This window comes from Diadema setosum, chromosome 7 (assembly GCF_964275005.1).
Source record: "Diadema setosum chromosome 7, eeDiaSeto1, whole genome shotgun sequence".
NCBI classification, from domain to species: Eukaryota; Metazoa; Echinodermata; class Echinoidea; order Diadematoida; family Diadematidae; genus Diadema; species Diadema setosum.
The window spans coordinates 3,349,196-3,369,622 of NC_092691.1; the positions used below are offsets into that span (position 1 = coordinate 3,349,196).

Below are 20,427 nucleotides of genomic sequence, written 5' to 3' on the forward strand. Positions count from 1 at the left end.
GTTGTCGTGCTGATCAACCCGTCGACGGAGCAGTTGTCTCAGGAGCTGCGCAGCGTCCTCCTGCACTCTGCAGCCAACAAGCATGTGGTCTTCGGCGGTCATTCCATGGAGGGGACGGGGGACTGGGTCCTCAACGACGACACCTACACCCTGCACGACATATCCGAAGTCTTCAGCGAGTCCGATGTGGATGCCGCCCTGCTCAAGGTACATCTTTTAGGGAAGGAGGTCAACCATCTGCTGCAGGAGATTGTCTGCTGATGCAAGAGCAAAGGAGGAGATACTGTGGAAGTTGAAATTTTTGTGCACCTTGTGCCACCAGAAACCAGCTCAAAAATAAAAGCACGCAGATATTTTGGCATGTTCGATGTACCAGTGTTGATAACTGTCTTGATTCTGAGGAATCGCTGGGCAGGGTAAAATGAAATTCCTCTTTCCCTGCCTAGCGTGAAAAATGGCCTGCACGAAAACATCCGTTCTTATAGTACTTTGACTTTTCGGCAGTCTTGAAAGAGACAGACTTGGAAGAAAACAGAGATATTTTTGTCCTTATTGTTTGCTGAGAGCAGAACCACTCTCAAATTTCACCACCCTTATAGTCACTCACTTTAACCCGTTGAGGACGAGTCCCAAGTATACTCAGACAGGCGTCTATGGGAAATGCGTGTTGTAGCAAAATCAGTCTGTCCGCAATGGGTTAATGTAAGGTACATTAAGTTGGAAATGTAGCCAGGTCAGGGTTTGGTTAGGAGATGATGTAGGAGGGAAATGAAAGAAGAGCCGTTGACAGCAAAGAATCAGTTAGAATGTAAATTTGTCCATCCAACATTTACATTCTATTAAAAAACTAGAGTGATATTAAAAGCAATGAACAGAGAGTTTAATGTCTGTATAGTTTTATAACCAGGTACAAATGTACACCACTAAACTAGACTGCAACAAAGTGATCCACATCTGCAGGACATCAAACACACAGCCCAAACACCACCGCAACAGCTCAAAGAAGGGGGGGTTACGGATGCCACAAACAGCATGTCTTCCAGCTTCCAGGAATAATTCTGACTACTGTCCAAGCTGACATTTTTGCAGTGGTTTTACTTTCATGAATTTCATGAATTGCCTTTGAACAGTGAAAATGACAAGGCACAAATACGAAAATCATGCAAAAACAACAATGTGCATGAATAGCATATCTTCAAAGAAAAATGAAATCAAGCAATGTCAGAGCTGGATCGTGTGCAGCTATTAACCCGTTGAGGATGAGTCCCAAGTGTAATGGGCAAGCGTGTATGGGAAATGCGTGTTGCAGCAAAATTAAACCGTCTTCAATGGGTTAATTACTATAGGTCTAGCATGCTGTGTGGACCACGATGTGGTGATATCTGGCATATAACAACACGCTATTACAGTACTTTGAATGCAGAACACACTACTGGTTTATATACAAGGAATTTACAAGGAAAAACATTTCAGTTCTACTATCATTACTTGTTACTTATTCTAATTTATAACATGAAAGGTAATGTCACAATATCTAGACCCTCCCCATTGCAAACATGATAACATGCAAAACTGTCTGACAAGTAGCAATTTGCAAAAGTATCTATGCAAAAATTTCAGCTGAAGTACAATACTTTCTAGCTTGCATCCCTTAGCACTTAGGCAATTGATACCATTTTTTTTTTTAATCCTTAATGCCTTCAATTTAGGCATGTTTGAAAACAAAAGTAAATAAGAACACCAAAACAAAACAGGAATAACCTTTTAACTTTTACAGTGCTGGAACTATAGTTAGCTTGAACTGACATACACAGTCTATTCCATCCCCAAAGATGCACAGATGCAAATTGCAATCATTGAACATTGTGAGTTTTGATATCAGTAAAGTGTGGGTACTTGATGTCTTGCAAACAACTTTTCACGGAAAAAAAAACACACAAAAAAGTGCAGTGATAATCACTACCTTGTAAACTTTTAGCTAGTGCCTATTGTATTTTATGGTGTATGAGAAAAATGCTGAGATCATTTCAATTTTTTTTCTGTTATGACATTAGTAGAAAGCCATAAACTTGGTCTAATCTGATTTTTTAGTTTTTGCACCTACCTTTGTCATGACAGACAAGATATCCCAAACTACTGCATGATATAAGACACCATCCATGCTTGCTACTTGTTACACCTTCCAAAATCATGCTGTGTTTGAAGGAATCAAGGCCATGTACAGACATGAGTCATGCCACAAATATGGGGCTAAAATGAACGGTTGGGTTGAAGCGGAGGTTTGAAAAAAATCCAGAGATAAGGTCTGTTTAATGTCTGGCATTGCTTTTTTATTTTTGGCCAATGATAACCCTCATAACCCTTACTCTGCTTTGCTCGCCTGACTGGCGGGATTGATGGAGTTCCTTTCTTCATGGATTGGAACAGATGTCTGGAGACTAAATGTCAATGAATAGAGATTACATAATCCCCCTAATCTCTATCAGTATTATGTCACCTTAGCTGAATTGAAGAACATTGCCGCATCTGAGTAGGCTTGCTAACTTTACAACTCGGTCAAGTTCGGATGTACAGTGCACTCCCGTTATAACGAACATGATTACAACAAAATTCCGGTTACAACAAAGTAAAAATTCAGGTCGCAAGATTATCCACTCAATGTATTTTTATTGCGTATTTGTTCGGTTATAATGGAAATTTCGATATAACGAAAGAAAACCGCCGGTCCCGAGGACTTTGTTATACTGGGAGTCCACTGTGTTACTTGATGCTGGTGAAAAGGCTTGGTAAGTTATCCAAGTGCCTTGGCACAAAAGGGGTTAAGGGGCTATTGTATCTTGACAAGGAACAGCCACTAGCCACACAAAGTATACATATAGACTTTGATTCTATATTTGCACTGCATGTGCACATTAACCCCTCACCTGCATATGATTTATACTGGAATCCAAATTCTTTCATTCTTAACTCGTTGAGGACGAGTCCCGAGTATACACGGGCAAATGTCTATGGGAAATGTGTGTTGTTGCAGAATCGGTCCATCCTCAACGGGTTTTAAGTGAATGTAACTCTGGCACTGGAGGCTTGCCACCTTGACACTTGCTGAAAACTTACCTGGCACAGTAACGATTAACCCTTGATTAAGACAGCTATCTATGTGTATTCTGTTGAGATATTATACACCAGTAAATAGAAATGACAGGTTTTATTCATACAAAGCCACCCCTCCCCCCCCCCTCCCCCACTATCAGAGTGTTGACTCATGTTGGTTGTTTGCTTTTAGGTCCAGAAGCTCTTTGGTTAGGGGGAGGGAGGGGGCCAAAGATGGTCATATTGGTGTAGACTTTGACACAGTCTTAGCTGGATGGCGTGATTGTGGATCTAAATTCAATATTTGAAATCCATCCCGCATTCACGCTAAGGGCTCATCTTTTCATCTCTGTCTTTGTCTATGGTGAGCTTGGGGACACCCAGTAACCCCACGTAGGTGAGTGGCGGTCTAGGCATGCCGAAGATTGTATGATAAAAAAAAAGAAAGAAATTATATGTCTATGTTTGCTCTGATAGTGGATGTGGGAGTATTTATCTTTTTCATTCCTTTTCTTGACAAGAGATGGCTCATGGGGATCAAAGATTAACACTTTGTGCTTTGTTTGCCATGGCAGGCGCACTGGAGTGCTTTCTTTGTGGTTTGGTGAAGATGTCTGAAAACTAATTGTCAGTTGATAGAGATTATATAATCCCATTAATTCTATCAAGTCATTATGGCCTTCCTGTTGGACTGAGGAGTATTACAGCACCTGAGTGGGCTAACAAACCTTTGAACAACGTCAAGTTAGAATGGATGAATAAATGCTGATGAAAATACTGGGCAATTAGATCTAGGTGTTCGAATTCATGAAATGCATCTTGACGGAAGAATTTCATGAATTTGAATAATTACAGGGTTCGAAATTGGCGATGGTCCACTGGCCAATGGCCACCCAAAATCACGTCGGACTAGCTGAAAATTGTAAAATTCTGAAGTTACTAGTCCGTCTGGCTAGCCCAAATATTGCTTCAGTGTCAAAATTGATTCTAAGTAGTCCGCCTGGCTAGTTAAAAAAAAGTTAAGTGTGACCCCTGAATTATGCAGTACCCGCTGCATGCTATTAGAATTAGAACCAACACTAGCTGTCAGGCAGAAGCTCGGTGGTCTAGTGAAGATGACGCCTGTCCAAAAGATCAGGAGGTTGTAGGTTCGAATCCTGCTCGAGTATGTACGCCCATGATTTCTTGTATCATGGCTACTACTAAAACACTGATCAATTCAGTGCTTATTTATGTCGATGTAGGGCAATTTGTCAATCACTTGCACAGATCTAGGTGATTGGGCACAGAGAGATGTATTACTACATTGACTGGGAAATGTCCTTTCACAAACTACTTACATCTGTATATACAGGGTTCTACATTAGCAGTGGCCCGGGCCCAGGGCCAGTAAAAATTGATGTCGGGCCACCAGATTTCCATACAAAGGCTGTCTTTTGGTGGCATGATTGGGCACTTAGAATTAAAGATGGATTGTTATGTTTCCTGTTATTTTGAGCCACTACTTTTTTTTTTTTTTTTTTTGAGGGATGCCTCCAAATATGTTTATATATTTATACATACATAGGATACCTTCATACTACAACTGTATTATAAACATGCATAAATGTGTACATGGTTAACTCATAGGCCCGAATTCACAAAGGTGGTACAATCTTTGTCCTTGGTTTAAACCATGGACAAAGACTGTAGTTTTGTATGGGGCGCCAAGTGTCGCATGGCCTATTTCGTTACGAAATAAACAAAATTAGTCATTTCGTCGACGAAATGACTTATTTTATAATGAAATAAGCCATGCGACACTTGGCGCCCCATACGTTTGTCCATGGTTTAAACCATGAATAAAGATTGTACCACCTTTGTGAATTCGGGCCATAAAGTCTTCAGAGTAGAGCTGATACAAAATGCTCACTGCCTGCCAAGAAAGTTACCAGGATTTTGATCAAACACATTGAGAAAAACATCCATTCACTTTAGTCTTTGATAACACTTCACATGAAAAAGAAAATGTTGTCATCATTGTCTCTTTTGGTTGACAATTTAGAAGTATTATTCTGCCAAAATATACGTTGCATTATCTAAAGAATTCTGTTGATTGTGTTTGCTAAAATGGAAAAGATGCATGTAAAGTTTTAAACTGTGCATTGTGAAGTCTGTATTTGAAATGTGATACTTTAAAAGTGGAAATTTTGGCGATGTGGAACAAAAAATTACTGACACAGAAATATCCACTTTTACAGTAGAACGACAAACAATACATTCAGAAAGCAAAATATGCAGCTATGGGAAATTGAATCAACTTTGGAAGGAATAGTGTCCTTGCACTTGTTTTGAGCAGGGAGTGTAGCGGCAAACAGGAAAGCTTGAGAGAAATCTGTTAATTACTCTGATTCATGTCAAGGAGAACTCAAGTCAGCAATTACATGGTGTGCAGCCATTTGTGTCAAAACACAGATTCAACACAAAAAGGGAGAATACAAACTTTGAGGCCTTTTATTTGAAAATGCAAAACATAATCACTTCCTCAAAAGAAAACAAAAGTGAAGATTTTTTTCCCCCCCCAGATTCATTGAATTAGACTAACAGAGAGTAGGTGCTCAAATGTTGATGCATGGCTCCAACATTTTACGAGTCTATTGAGCAAAAGAGCTGGCAGCTTCAGCAGGTGTGAAGTTTTTGAGGCTTTGGCAGCTGCCTGTAGGGACCAGGGACCAAACAAGAGGTGGAGGGGTGGGGTTGGGTGGGGAGATTGGGAGTTGATGTCAGGTATTGAGGGGAGATTTCCCTTCCCCCCCCCCCCCCCCCCCCCCCCCCCGTAAGGAAGTGACTGTCACAGTGTTCTTGGCACGGGGGTGAAAACGATGCTCACTATGTGATGACACCACCACCTGACATTGTGGCGCACCTTGATGGCACAAGGTGTCCTGAAAACAATCACATTTGCACCTCTGTTTCAACTTGAAGTGATCAAAACGCTTCTTGAAATTGAGATGTGTGGCATAAGCTCAAGTAGTGTTCAGTGGTTTCATTCTTGCATGTGACATGGAAAAAAACAACTCTTCCCCTGTACCACCCAAAACAAGCCAGCAACAAAATGACATCTGCCAAATGTTAGACCAAATGTGACCCGCTACAACAAAAGGATCCTTAATTCGGGGGAGGACAATTTTCTGAAAATGGCATGACATAATTCCCCTACTCTTCTACTTTAATTTCATATATAACACAACTCATGAAAGTACTCAGTTGCGGAGATATCGATGATTTTATTAGCGCATTTCAAGTGGTTGAGGAAATCAGAGTTTCGAGAAAAACGCCTTCAAAGGTTTCCTTCCAATGCTATTATGATCAAGGGGAGGAGACAGTTTTCACCGCTTGACAATAGAAGGTATGCTCTTAGTAACCTCCACGATGTTCATTCAAGCTTAGCGCCAGCAGTCTACGCATGACCAATCAGTAATCAGGATGCCACGCACTGACCAACAAGATCACTCCCTCGTTGCTAGGGGCGGAGTCTAGCTGCAGCGCTACACCCAAATCTTCGGACACGTTTCTGTTTACGTTGAAAGTCAGAAAATCAAGGCCCAGAAAAACTCTGATTTTTTGCCTTTCCTTTGATCATTTAGCTTCGAAATTTTGGCAGATGATAGACAAAACATTAGACTACAAAATTATGCCAAAAACAGAAATCCGATAATTTTGACCAATTTTGGTGATGTGACTTCTAACTTGTTTTTCTCCGCTCAGCCGTCAGCGATTTTAGGATCCTTTTGTTGTAGCGGGTCACAAATGACTCCTTTACTGAAATAGGAGCTATGAAAGAATTCAGTGCATTTTGAATGAATTTACAAGTGCTCAATATTTGTGATTTAACTCACTCAAATCTTGCAGTATAGTCAAGATGCAGTTAGTCAGGAGATGTTTATCAGTGGTGCAATCCTTCAGATTTTCTTGTTGATTGTCTGCGAGATTCTACTGAAAGAGTTCTGCTACTTTCAAAGAGTCTGTGTGTATTGAGTAATGTGAATGCCGACTGAATTAAGTGCACTAAATGTCACATTTGTTCCTCCTCCTCGATGCAGGTCTCGCAGGATGAGAAGCAGACACTGTGCCTGTCTGGATGCCACTGGTCCGCAGCTGCGGTTACCAAGCAACCCTTCAGCAAGAGTCTCAATCTTGCCATCAATCCACAGGTGAGGTCATCGGCTAGCCTACAGTATAAACACACATTTCCCTTTTGTATATTATAAAGATGAATAAAGTGTTAATTTGCTGAGTTGTGTGCATGTCCGTACAGATTCACTTTAACCTGTTGAAGACAAGTCCCGGGTATATTCCGGCAAGTGTCTATGGAAAATGCGTGTTGTAGCAAAATCAGCCCGCCCTCAATGAGTTAAAGAAGTGCCACAATATGGTTCTGGAACATTACACACATGCAGACATAAAATGAAAACAATTGTGCAGAAAATCCGTCAGTGCTTGTGCTACTGCAATTCACCCTCTAAATTTTGACTAAGAGAAACTGAGAAAAAGAATCAATTTAAAACACTGCCCTCCTGAACACACCTAAATAGTCCATGGGCCAGGCCAGATATTGGTACCACCTGAGGTGGCAAAACCTTTTTGGTGTCATTTTGTTTGTCGGACATAGATATGCTTATCAAGCTATGATAGCATTTCCAAATGAGTAGCTTAGTCATAATAAATGAATTTTTAACCAATATGGTCTCGTTGTTAAAGCCCTATACTTCTGAATCGAGACTAACCGCTATACAAAGAAGAGCACTGTCTTCTGTATGTTCACAGGTGTTCTGTTGTAAACGTGGTGCGCTTAGTCTTCATTCAAGGCAGCGAGGGGAATATCTAAAGGATATGATGTCCACAGCGCTTAGTCTTTATTCAAGACGGCGAAGGAAATATCCAAAGCTTATGATACAGTGTATATCCCTTTATCTAAAAACAGCAACAACAACAAAAGCAATTCCTCGTGAATTTTACCGTATTTTTCAATTATTTATCATTTTCCAGTAAAAACGCCATGGTGAAAACGCTAACACCACGCCAATGTCGCTTTATTTCCATCCAACAATGAAAGATAATGCAAAAACAATGTCCCGGTACACTACAATACATTATAATAAATAATATTGTAAATGAACAGAGTGATTTTTGTTTAAAACTGATGTATTTATTGAGAGGGTAGTATAAAAACAGTATAGATAATCCCTTTTATTAGGAGCTTTAGATATGATAACGGTACATTGTTCTACATAAAGACTAAGCGCACCGCGTGACAGCTGTGGACATCATAACCCTTTGGATATTCCCTTCGCTGCCTTGAATAAAGACTAAGCGCACCGCGTTTACAACAGAACACCTGTGGACATACAGAAGACAGTGCTCTTCTTTGTATAGCGGTAAGTTCAGAAGTATAGGGATATAAAAACGAGACCAAATTGGTTAAAAATTCATATATTATGACTAAGCTACTCATTTGGAAATGCTATCATAGCTTGATAAGCATATCTATGCCCGACAAACAAAATGACACCAAAAAGGTTTTGCCACCTCAGGTGGTACCAATAACCCATTTTTCGGGTCTTGGCCCATGGACTAAAAGGGAACCCTTACGAGCTTCGTCGGCAACTTGGCACAAATGTCTGGAAGCTTAATTGCCAAATGATTAGAGATTACTGTTGTAAGCTGGATTAATGATGACACTGACAGTCTCCAGTTGACGTTGCATAGATTTTATTGAACAAATCAAACAGTCTCAGTCTGCCCATGCATGTATCATCCTCATGCGTACCTATACAGAATAACAAATATTCTATTTTGATTATTCAACATCAAAGAGCTCGCAGAGACTATGTCCATGTCCCCTTGTCTCATAAGTCAAAGTCAAAGTCAAGAATCAATTAAATGTGCGTCATCTTATCCCATGAAAAATAAAAGTTGCGTTGTGCCCATGCCAACCACACGCACACTGCGCCGGTGGCATGGACACAACGCGCCTCAACGCATTGACGCAACAAGAACAGACCGCATTTCCATTTACCACAAACTTCCCCGCGATTATATAACACAACCATGTGTTATATAATCCATGTTATATATAAGTTATATATTTTATAATATATTGTATGTATTTGATTTTAGATTTGTGTATCTACTTATATACACACCTATTTTTACACATTTAATATAATAAATGAGAGAAAGAGAGAAAGAAGGAGAAGGAGGCAGATTATATGTGAACGTGAACAGGGAGTCAATTTTCTTTTCAATACATGTGAACTTTATTCTGGGCAGTGTAACATTGTTGCCCAATCTGTAAGTCTTCTCATAACATGATATGAGGGAAGTGAGCGAGTTTGGCTCGCTGGATGACAGGTGGGAAAAAGGGTTGGCTACCTGACAAAGGCAACAAGGCTACTTGTTTGAAAAGTTTACCATCATTCAGCAAAAATGTTGACTCACTCTTCTGGTTGACAGGCAGGTGCTTGCATGATTTGGTTTCACATTTTTTCTTCTTCTTTCTTTTTTCCCCATGTGGGTTGGCATGCAGCTCTGACTGATTGGCGGAAAATGCAGTTGACATCTTAAGACACCAAATAAATAAACTGATGAAATGAGGATCGAAAATAAGCTTGGGCTTTAGGGACTCAAGTTCCCTTAACCTGTTAAAGACTAGTCCCGAGGATGCTCTGACAGGTTTCTATGGGAAATGTGTGTTATAGCAAAATTAGCACGCACATGCACATGCACACACACTCTAGCACTCATGAAGACATGTATATATCTAATTTCTTCTTTTTTTATCCATGTATCACAGCCAAATCTTTTTCAGCCTCTGGTGAGGTAGGAGAATCTTGACTTTGAATTTCAACATTAGAGAGAAAATATCTCAACTTCTGTGGCATACTGTGAACGTGTGGACATTTCTTAGATGTAACCAGGGTATAATAATTCCAATAGTATTTTTCATCCAAAACTCATGAGATATGATCTGAGTGTTGGTGAATGACTGTAGAATGTTTACATTCCTTAACATGATAATTTGGCATTGATGTTGGTAACCATTTTTGTCAAGCCCACCGGATGTGAGGGGAGGAGACTAAGGGATCGCCTGCGGCATCTGTCCGTCCGTCGTCTGTCCGTAACGCTGCAAAAACTTCAATAACTCCTTAATCTGGGCTTCAATTGCAATCAAACTTCGAGGGAAGAGGGGTTATACAAAGTTTCACATTTCATTATATATGAAGGTCACCTCAAGGTCAAAGCTCACAGGCAGGGGTCAATGAACTTTAGGGCCCAATGTTAAGTTTTTATGGCGCGTTTCTATTATGGGTCATAACTTTTGATCCATAACTCCATTTTTGACCAAACTTGGATGATAGGTGTCCCTTGGGGAGTGGATGGTCACCACAAGGTCAATGGTCACAAGCATGGGTCAACAAACTTTTAGAGCCCAGTGTTAAGTTTTTATGGCCCATTTCTATTATGGGTCATAACTTTTGATCTATGGATCAAAAGTTATGACCCATAATAGAAACGCGCCATAAAAACATAACATTGGGCTCTAAAAGTTTGTTGACCCATGATTCTGACCAAACTTGGATGGCAGATGTCCCTTTGGGAGTGGATGGTCACCACAAGGTCAAAGGTCACAGGCAATGGTCAATGAATTTTAAAATGTTTAGTTTTTATGGCACGTTTCTTTTTTGCCATAAATTTTTACCCTTTTATATCTCTTTTTATCTGTTATATCTCTTTTTTTAAAATCTGTTATATCCCATTCGCGTACCATTTCTTGTACGCGAATGGGCGAGACACATTGTGGCACTTGCCTTGTTGATATGAGTATTGTTTCAGTCATCCTGCATTGGAGAATTTCATGTAGTGTTTTGATCATTATATGCAAAGTCCACAGATGTAGGAAAATGTTTGCAAGGTTTGAAAGAACTGTTTGTTTTATTTTGCAGGAAGTGAAGAATGACACAGACGGTGTTTCCATCCTCCTGGACACCATTCGATCAAGGATTCAGGTGCCATCACCATTTGATCTGATGGAGCCGCCCACAATGGGTGTAGGCATCAAGTGCAAGATCACCAAGCCGACTGTCCTCATCTTTCCGGCCGCCAAAGGAGACTGTGCCTTCTTTGCTGTCAGCGACTTCAGCCTGTTTGTTGGGGGAGGGTACAGCGTGAAGAGCTGCTTCTGGAAATTTGCCAAGCACCTGCACCGCGTGGATGCTATCATTCTGCCCCACACCCGTCCAGACACCGTCACTGGTATCAACAGCCTGCTGAAGCGGAAGATTGCTGAGCGGCAGCTCGCGGCCCCAGAAATTGGGGGTGAGGGCTATGAGGACTGGCAGATCAAGTGCAACTCTCCAGAGGTGGGTGTGGTCTACATGAACGCCCCCGACAACAAGCACTCGGCAAAGAGCCTGACCCTCAAGACGGTGAGCCAGGGCAACGAGACGACAAGCCTTCTGAAGGAGCTCTCCATCAAACCATTTCCCTGTACCGCCAATGGGGGCAAAGAGATCAAGCCCATAACTCTGTATCTTAAGGTTGGAATAGGGAAATTAGACATGTACATTTTGTCTCCCACACAGGACAGTAAGGAGCTGAAGGACTTCCTGTCCCAGTGGAGTTCTGGAAAGGCATTCAGCAAGGTCAAGACTGGGGTCAAAGTGAATGGCAAAGAAACTGAGGTGCCCTTACCGAATGCTTGCTCAATTTGTGCATTGATAGTGTGGCAGCCTGCAAGCCCACAAGAGAACATTGTCCGAGTACTCTTTCCTGGTAATGCACCACAGAATAAGATCCTTGAGGGACTTGACCGCGTCAAGCACCTGGAATTCCTCAAGTTTGCTGATGCATGCCAGTCAAGTTCAGGAAAGATAGTAGCCATGAAGAAGAAGGATATCACTGCCCTGAAAAAGATTACCGGCAATGGCAATGCGGCAGTCAATGGTACAGTAAATGGGAAATCATCACCACCTAAGGAGGTCAATGCATGCACAGATGGCATTCACTGTAATACCCCTCCACCATCCCCTACTGGAGTGTGCACTGATGGAATCCATTGCAACACCCCTCCTGCAGATAATGGTTGCGCAGATGGAATCCACTGCAATACCCCTCCTCCAGGCAAAACTTGCGCGGATGGAATCCACTGCAACACGCCTCCTCCAGATAACAGCTGCCCAGATGGAATCCACTGCAACACACCTCCTCCAGATAATGGTTGCCCAGATGGAATCCATTGCAACACCCCTCCTCCAGACAAAGGCTGTTCAGATGGAATCCACTGCAACACACCTCCTCCAGAAAATGGTTGCTCAGATGGAATTCACTGCAACACCCCTCCTCCAGACAACAGCTGCCCAGATGGAATCCACTGCAACACCCCACCTCCAGACAATGGTTGCCCAGATGGAATTCATTGCAACACACCTCCTCCTGAAAGTGAAATTGACAGTGCCGACACTCTGAATTCCAACCTTGGTCAACTGCCAGTGAAAGTAGGCTTTGGCGACCATAGAGAAGACAATCGCTGTGATGATGGTATCCATTGCAATACTCCACCTCCAGAAGAAGAGTGTGAAGAAAATGGTGTGAATGGCAACTTCGATAGTGTCAAACTGGCTGCTGGGCATGACAATGTGTTTGGAGCTTCTGGAGATAACCAGCTACCAGAGAGTCAACAAGGACTTAGCAGTGATGTTAACTCTAACCCTACCAGCCCAGCACTAAAGACAATTGATACAAACACACGTCATGGTAGAGATTCACCTGAGAGACTAGCATCTGGTGAAATAACCCCCTCAGACCTTGTGGAGTATGGTATGGATGAAGAATCAGATGGAATATCTTCTGGACATGGTACAGTTGACAACACTCCTGACCAACCTGAGCCTCCAACTGAGTCTGTTGACACATTTGCTGCTGTTGGTGGAGAGCCAGTAAAAAGTCAAGATATTGACGATGCCCATAGGACCTCTTTTCCAGAAATGCCTCCTGAACCATCATCTGGTGTAGATATGGAGGATGTTTCCTCACCAGGTGAACAATCTCATCCTTGGGAGCCCAAGATAGAACTGTCATCACAGACTTCTGATGTCAGTGGTCAAAATGAAGATGTCCTTATGAATTCTCCAGAGATTCAGGTCACAGAGCCTGCCGAGGTCATTTCAGAGGCTCGGGATGAAGAAATTTTTGCCGATAAACAAGGTGCACTTGATGCAAACTGTGAGCTTGATGAGTCATCTGAAGAAATATCCCAAGCATCAGAGATTGAGGTTAAGCCAACCCTGCCTGAGGATGAGCTTGCGGGTACACCACAAGATGATGCCCTTCCAGAGGATTCTTCTGGTGTTGAAAGAAGGGAAGAGTCCACTTTGCCAGAAGCAGATGAAGTAGCAAATGAGACAGAGGAGAGAGTTGGAGAGCCCCAGCAGGATTATGCACCAGAATCCGAACAAGGGTTTGGAGTACCACCAGGATTTGGAGTACCACCAGGATTTGATGAACCACCAGGATTTGCAGTACCACCAGGATTTGCTGAACCACCAGATTTTGCTGATGACAATGAAGAGAAAGAGCTTGCTCAACCAGTCCTTGCAGAAAGTCAAATGGTACCACCACCACCAGCAGAATATGATTCTGCAGATGATGAACCAACTGCAGCAGTAGCATCAATGCCCACAGTACTTGTAGAAAGTAATATCAATGATGAAGAAACACCAGCAGCTGCAGAACCTCAAGGAGATGACAATATCCCAGTAAAGGAAACCAATCTGGATGAACTGGAAGATGTAAAAGAAACAAATCTAGATGAAGTAGTTGCATCTAAAGCAGACATAATGGCAGCTGATGATGAAGCTGAATTACTCCAGGAAGAAGAACAAGTTATCCAAGAAACAAATCTGGATGAAGTTTTGTGTGAAACCAGGCCAGAAGATCAGACATGTGCTCAAAAGGAAGAAATAGTACAGGAGACCAATCTTGATGATGTAGCTGTGGATGACATGGAAGAGGGTCAAAATACTAATTTGGTAACTGAGGCACCTCATGAGCCTGAAGATGAAGTAGATGAATCTCTCATCCAGGAATCTGCACATGAGATTGTACAAGATGCAGTTGATGCTGCTGTAGAGTTTGTTGAAAAAGACAAAGTGACCACCACGGAAGTACATGCTGAGGGTGAAAAGCAGGAGAGTAGTGATGATGACAGTGCTGAAATGCCAGACTCTGAGGTGAGAGTGGGAGAGTCAGACCTCTTGTCTGAGGTAAAAGTCTCTGAGATCCCTGAGGTTCAGGAAGGTGAGTCTCAGATAGAAGAGACCCAAAGCGAAACCTATCCTGTAGGAGGGACAGAGGTGAAACAAGATGAGGTGGAAGTTGAGGCAAGAGAGGAAAAAACAGAAATTGAGGTGACAGAAGAAGAGCCAAATCTGTTGTCTGAGGAAGTGCATGCTGACCCTGTGACTGCTGAACTCCAGGAAGAAAAGGATGTGCAAGATGAGGGTCGTGATGATAGTCAAGAGGAAGAACCAGCTGAAATTCAAGGGGAAGTGCAAGAGGGTGAAATCCAAGTGGAAGTGAATGTCAGTCCAGACCTTGTAGAGCCAGAGCCCGAAGTATCTGCTGGAACTGATGTCGATACAGGCAGAGATGACCAGTCAACTGATGCTGAGGTAGCAAATATGTCTTTACAGGAAGAAGAAGTCAGAGAAGAAGCAGCTCCTGTCACAGAGCCAACCATATCTGACTCATTGGAACAGAATGCTGAGGTAGCAAATCTGTCTGCACAAGAAGAAGAAGTCAAAGAGGAAGCAATTTCCATAACAGAACCAACCATATCTGACTCACTAGAACAGAATGCTACTGATTCTTTAGAGGACATTCGTAATGAAGAAGCATCTGACATTGAAATTCCTCCTGTGGTTGAGGAAGAGTTCAGCATGAAAGTAGAGCAGCAGGAGGAACTACTACCCGATTCCCATGAGGTAATGGAAGCATCAACCGTACCACCAGTAGAAGCAGCACTTCCTTCTCAGCCCAATGATCCTCAAGTAGATGAGTTAATAGCTGTACCAGCAGATGAACCAGAAGTGAAAGTTGAGCCTGCTGCAGAACCAGTCTGCTTTCAGGAACCTTCAGGTATTGATCAGCCCACTCCAGTCCAGGAAGAGCCCCATGAGGATGTTTCTGCCTCAGCAACATCAGAAATCTCAAGGGAGCTTAATGGAGAGGAGCTTCCAAAACAAGTGGAAGCAGAACCTCCACAATCTCCAGAAGTACGTGTTGAGACATCAGAGGTTGAACAAGGTGCGCCCGAGAAAACAGGATCTCCAAAAGAGCCAACTGAGGAGAGTGGAGCAGTAAATGTAGCTCCAGTTGTTGTAGCACCAGTTGTTGTAGCGGGGACTTCAGAAAGTGCTACCAAAGAGACGAAAAAACGCCCGCCATCACCATCAAAGACACCCACTAAAGCAAAGGACAAAGATAAGACAAAGAAACCAACTGACAAGCCTAAGGCCACTGATGTCAAAAGCAAGAATGGAACCAAGACCGAGTTGTCTTCCAAACCAAAGACACCAAAGGCATCACCAAGCACACCTGTGTCAAAGAAGTCTGCCCTTGAAAGGAAGGTTTCATCTGACAAGAAGTCACCTGCTGAGAAGAAGTTGGGTAGTGAAAAGAAGTCTGCAGCTGTAAAGAAGGATACTACTGAAAAGAAGGCAGCACCTGAAAAGAAGCCTGCAGCTGAAAAGAAGCCAGCAGCTGAAAAGAAGCCAGCAGCTGAAAAGAAGCCAGTAGCTGAAAAGAAGCCAGTAGCTGAAAAGAAGCCAGTAGCTGAAAAGAAACCTCTCACTGAAAAGAAGTCAATCCCTGACACAAAAACACCTCTCAGCAAACCAACTGCAAAGAAGCCTGTAGGGGAGAAGAAAGCAGCTGAAAAGAAGCCAGCAGAAAGGAAGTTGTCACCTGAAAAGAAGCCATCTCCTGCAAAATCAACACCATCATCAGCTAGCAAAACTACTGGGACAAAAGTGTCACACAGTGTGTCTTCAGCATCAAAAAGCAGTCAACAAGGCTCCTCAACCAGCACAGATGGTGCCTCAAAGAAACTTAATGGCGCATCGACACCTACAAGTAGAGGATTAAATCGGCCAGAGACTCAGCGTCCTTCATCTTCTGGGCGGCCATCAACAGGCACCAAGAAGACAACAGACTCAAAGAAGTCCTCTGACAGACCAACAAGGTCGGCCCCACCATCTCGAGGGGACGGCAAGTCAAATGGTGCGAAGAAGGGAGCTATAGCTTGTGGAAAGACAGGCCAAGCAACTAAAGCAGCCAGCATTCCAGTCAGTGGGCCAGCGGTGCACATCGACCTGGCGTACATACCCAACCATGCCAGTGGAGAGTCCATCAACTCAGAGTTCTTCAGGCGTGTGCAAGCCAAGAACTACGTCATTAGTGCTAATGATAGGTCCCGCGGTCAACCGGCAGTGTCCGTCTTGGATGCCCTCCTTGAGGGCAAGATGAAATGGGAGGACCTTGAGGCAGAAGTGACCGTCATCCCAACCTATGACTACTTGTCGCTGCGTGACTGGGAGCTCACCAAACATGAAGAGCTGTCAAAGGCGAAAATTGAAATCTCACAGCCTGCATGTAGGAGCATAGTCCAAATGAAGGATGAAAACTTCTTTATGTACAAGGTGGAGTTGTAGACTTGTATCTTAAATATAAGGGGCCTCTTGTAATATTACTGTAATTCCTGCTCCAAAATGATTTCTATAATGAGGAAAAAGTGTCCTATTTGAATGTATGCAATGAAAACGATCTTCTTTTGTGCTTTACGACTATTTTAAGAAGCTACTGTAAATGTAAGATAAAGAAGTGTACAATAAGAAAAAACAGAAATATGGTAAATTAATTAGGCATGAAATGCCAACTTGTGTGTTTTGTACAGTATTTGTGCCATCAGATAGGATGGAATTAGTAAAAGTAATCTAATCTAAAGATTACAATTGTTTGGTGTGAGGTGTACATTATTATTTGCCAGCAAAAGCTAGAAGTAATGCGTTATGTATTGCGACAGAGATTACAGTGTCTTTGTATTTCAAGCTGTAATTAGTTGTTAGCACTAATGTGTAGCTTTGAGTAGGTGATTAAACCTGTGATATCAATGTATGGCTGTGTCAAAGGTTGTGACCTTTTGACCGTACCTTGCGAAGAATAATGCAACAGAGTTAAAGTCAAAGTGCAACATGAGGTTAACAATGGAGAAAATGACCATTTCCACATTAGAATCATTGCTTGTGTAAAAGCAGTGTAGTCAAGTATTACTTGCCTTTTTTCAGTAGTGCAGTCCTCTTAAAAAGAATATGGCTCTATTCTGAAACAATACATAGACAGTATTATCAACAAAATTTTGACATCTCACCTACAGATAACTATAAAAATACTAGTTTGACAGTAAAGTTTGAACAGTGAGAGCTCTTCCTTCTTTTTCCCTTCTTTCCTTCCTCCCTTTTTTTTTTCTTTTTTGCTCTCCTTCCTTTTCTCTTCTTTTTTTTCCAGTCAGTTCTTGTGAATCTTGTTGATTTCCAACATATTTTTTTTTTTTCCATTTGGAGCCTCAAGTTACCCAAGATGTAACTGGAATGTTGTTTTTTTTTTTCTTCTCATTCTTAAGGTGGCTTTGAAGGAGGCCATTAAACTTTATCACATCATGGAGTCTGCCCCATTTTACTGCTACCCACAGTCATTGCTCAGTTTTTTGTTTAAATAATTTTATTTAGTGAGCAGATTTTGTAGATAGAATGAAGAGTATATGCAAGAGACAAAAAAAAGCAACAACTACAGCATTAGCAACTGCATAATTATTGCTTTCCCCCATGAGAATATTGTGATGTATTAGGCATGGTGAATCAATTATGTCCTGTATCTTAAGTTGCTCAATTCACCCAAAGTCTAAGCCATGCAAGTCTAAATCTTTACATCCATTTTAACTTCCACAACCCTCATAATCCTAGGAATAAAAGTGAAATTGTGCATTCGTTTCCTTATGTTTTGGATGTTTTCAAATTTCACAGTAATCCTCCTTGTACAGAGATAGACCATATCATGAAAGCCTCAAGTAGTTTGTGTATCAAAATGGATTCAGCTGCAATTATTCTTACAGAGGCAAGAAATTGTGCAATGTTGAGGAGGGAGATGGTATATTTAAAATCTTACCCAAGTTTTTCTGTGATTAGATTAACCTAATTAATCCCCAAGTATGTTAGAAAAAAAAACCGGTTGGGCTTTGTCTTCTTGGTCTGGCCATGGTAATATTGTAATAATCTTGCATGTATTGCAGTTTTATGGATGCACAGTGGAATCAAAATCAGTTGTAAATGGCTGTATGGCCTGTGTAATGTGAAAATATATAATTTTGTTCTCTTTTTTGAATCTTGTGGAAGGTATTAGTAATGCTGTCAAATCAATGAGCCATTGTAGATTCCATGCCCCGTATACTTTGAAGAAAAATAGGTGACGTTTCCTAGCATTGTGTGCCTGTTGTAGATGAGCCTATGTATAGTTTATCTGTGTTCCATGAAGATGTCTATGTGTATGGAGTGTAATGTTCTTTTTTGCCTATTAGATACGATGCTTTTTATTTTTATTTTCTTTTGCCCTTGCTTGCCCATTTCATTTACTCTTTTTTTTTCAAGACTGATGGAAATGTATTTCTTAAGAAGTTGCTTTCATGACTAATTGTTCTTAAAAAGTAATTGCAAAGTGAAGATCTTTTGAGCTTTATATTAATCACTATTATTTTGGGTTTTTTTATGTTTGCTTTTGATTGAGCTAAGGTTCAATTTCTTTTTCATGTGCACCCCACTGGAAAGGTCCTGTGATTTAGATGTATGCATGTTGTAATGCCAGGCTCATTGTACTTTTTGAGCCCTCCTGGTAATGTACAATGTGGAGGATGACGATGAAATGTCTGAAAGGAAAAGTCACTTTATATTGCGTTCATATATTATCTCTGTGTATCACATAGCATCAAGATCTCTTCATTCCTTCTTTGATACTGTTGTGATATTTTAAAATCATACACATTTGCTGTGAGGCTTTGGTATTGGTCCTTGTGGGACCCATTTTTGTTCTTTAAGAATGTATGACATGAGGATATTTGTTAATGACATGGCATCAAAAAAAAAATGTTTTATACAAGCTACGTACTCAGACTCGATCTTGATTGTAGGAGCACAAAGATTTGGTGTTAAAGATCATGTAGGAAGAACACATTAACACCTGAGCATGGTGGAATTGTAATGTTAACGAGACCCGACGTGAACTGTGGTGAATTGATTAGTCCATTCATAAAGAGACGTGGGCTGTAAGTCATGTGCCGGTGACACCAACATTACTGTGGAATAGACTTCCAGTCAGATTTATCAGTGTATTCCTGTCCTAATAACTATACATCTCTGTCACCTGTCCTTATATTCTGTGGCAGTTTTGGGCAGATAGTAGCCTGGTTTCATGCAAGCATCGAGAGTACTTGGGTGAACGGTGTTTGTTTGTGTGTGTGTGTATGTGTGTGTGTGTGTGTGTGTGTGTGTGTGAGTGAAAGCAACTCGTGAAATACCACTCAGTCGTTCATGGTTGTAGTGAGATAGATGGAAGTGTTAGAGCATTGATGTAGGAGACAAGTATTATCTTGTGCCCGCCTGTCCGTGCGATGGGAGAAAAATTACATGCTTGATTTTCATGTTTGCATCCTGATGGTGTGGAGTGTTAAGAAAGCAGTGCTAAAAAGCAGCACAGAGGTCTAATTCTTGAGTTTAGCCTACGAACAAATTCCTTCATAGCAAATCAAGTTTGCTCTTCTTACTGTCAAAGCCTGTTAGTAATTTCTCAGTCTTTTGTTGTGAGGTTCATTTTCAGTCTCATTGGACAAGTACAGAATAGAGATCATTCCAGTTTTCCCGAGTCTTTTTTGTTTGCAAGAATTTAAAAGCGGACAGCATATTCTTGACTGATGAAAATTGAATCTCAGCGTCCATGATCATTTGTGCCTGTAAATATTTGCTGTGTGTGTCATGTGAGCTTATGACAAAAACAAAAAGAAGAGAAGAAAAGATTTATGCGAGAACAGTGAAGTTAAGTCATGGAGGTTGAGTTCTACTAATTGCTGACAAAATTTATGCCGATGCAGGATCTCTTGTTATGTGATGACATCTATGATGGTTTGAGACATTATTGTTACATTCTTCTCGCTGTGCCATGTGCATCACAAACTTTCATTTCGTGTCTTGTCGA

General features: G+C 41.5%; 1 protein-coding gene across 1 annotated transcript; it reads left to right on the forward strand.

The window, feature by feature from the left end:
* Nucleotides 1-13: 13 nt before the first annotated feature.
* On the forward strand, nucleotides 14-17,638 carry LOC140231340 (uncharacterized). The gene is made up of 3 exons (XM_072311496.1): nucleotides 14-207; nucleotides 7,173-7,283; nucleotides 11,076-17,638. The coding sequence occupies exons 1-3, from the start codon at nucleotides 106-108 to the stop codon at nucleotides 16,839-16,841; spliced, it is 5,979 nt and encodes a 1,992-aa protein (XP_072167597.1). The 5' UTR covers nucleotides 14-105; the 3' UTR covers nucleotides 16,842-17,638.
* The last annotated feature ends 2,789 nt before the right edge of the window (nucleotides 17,639-20,427 follow it).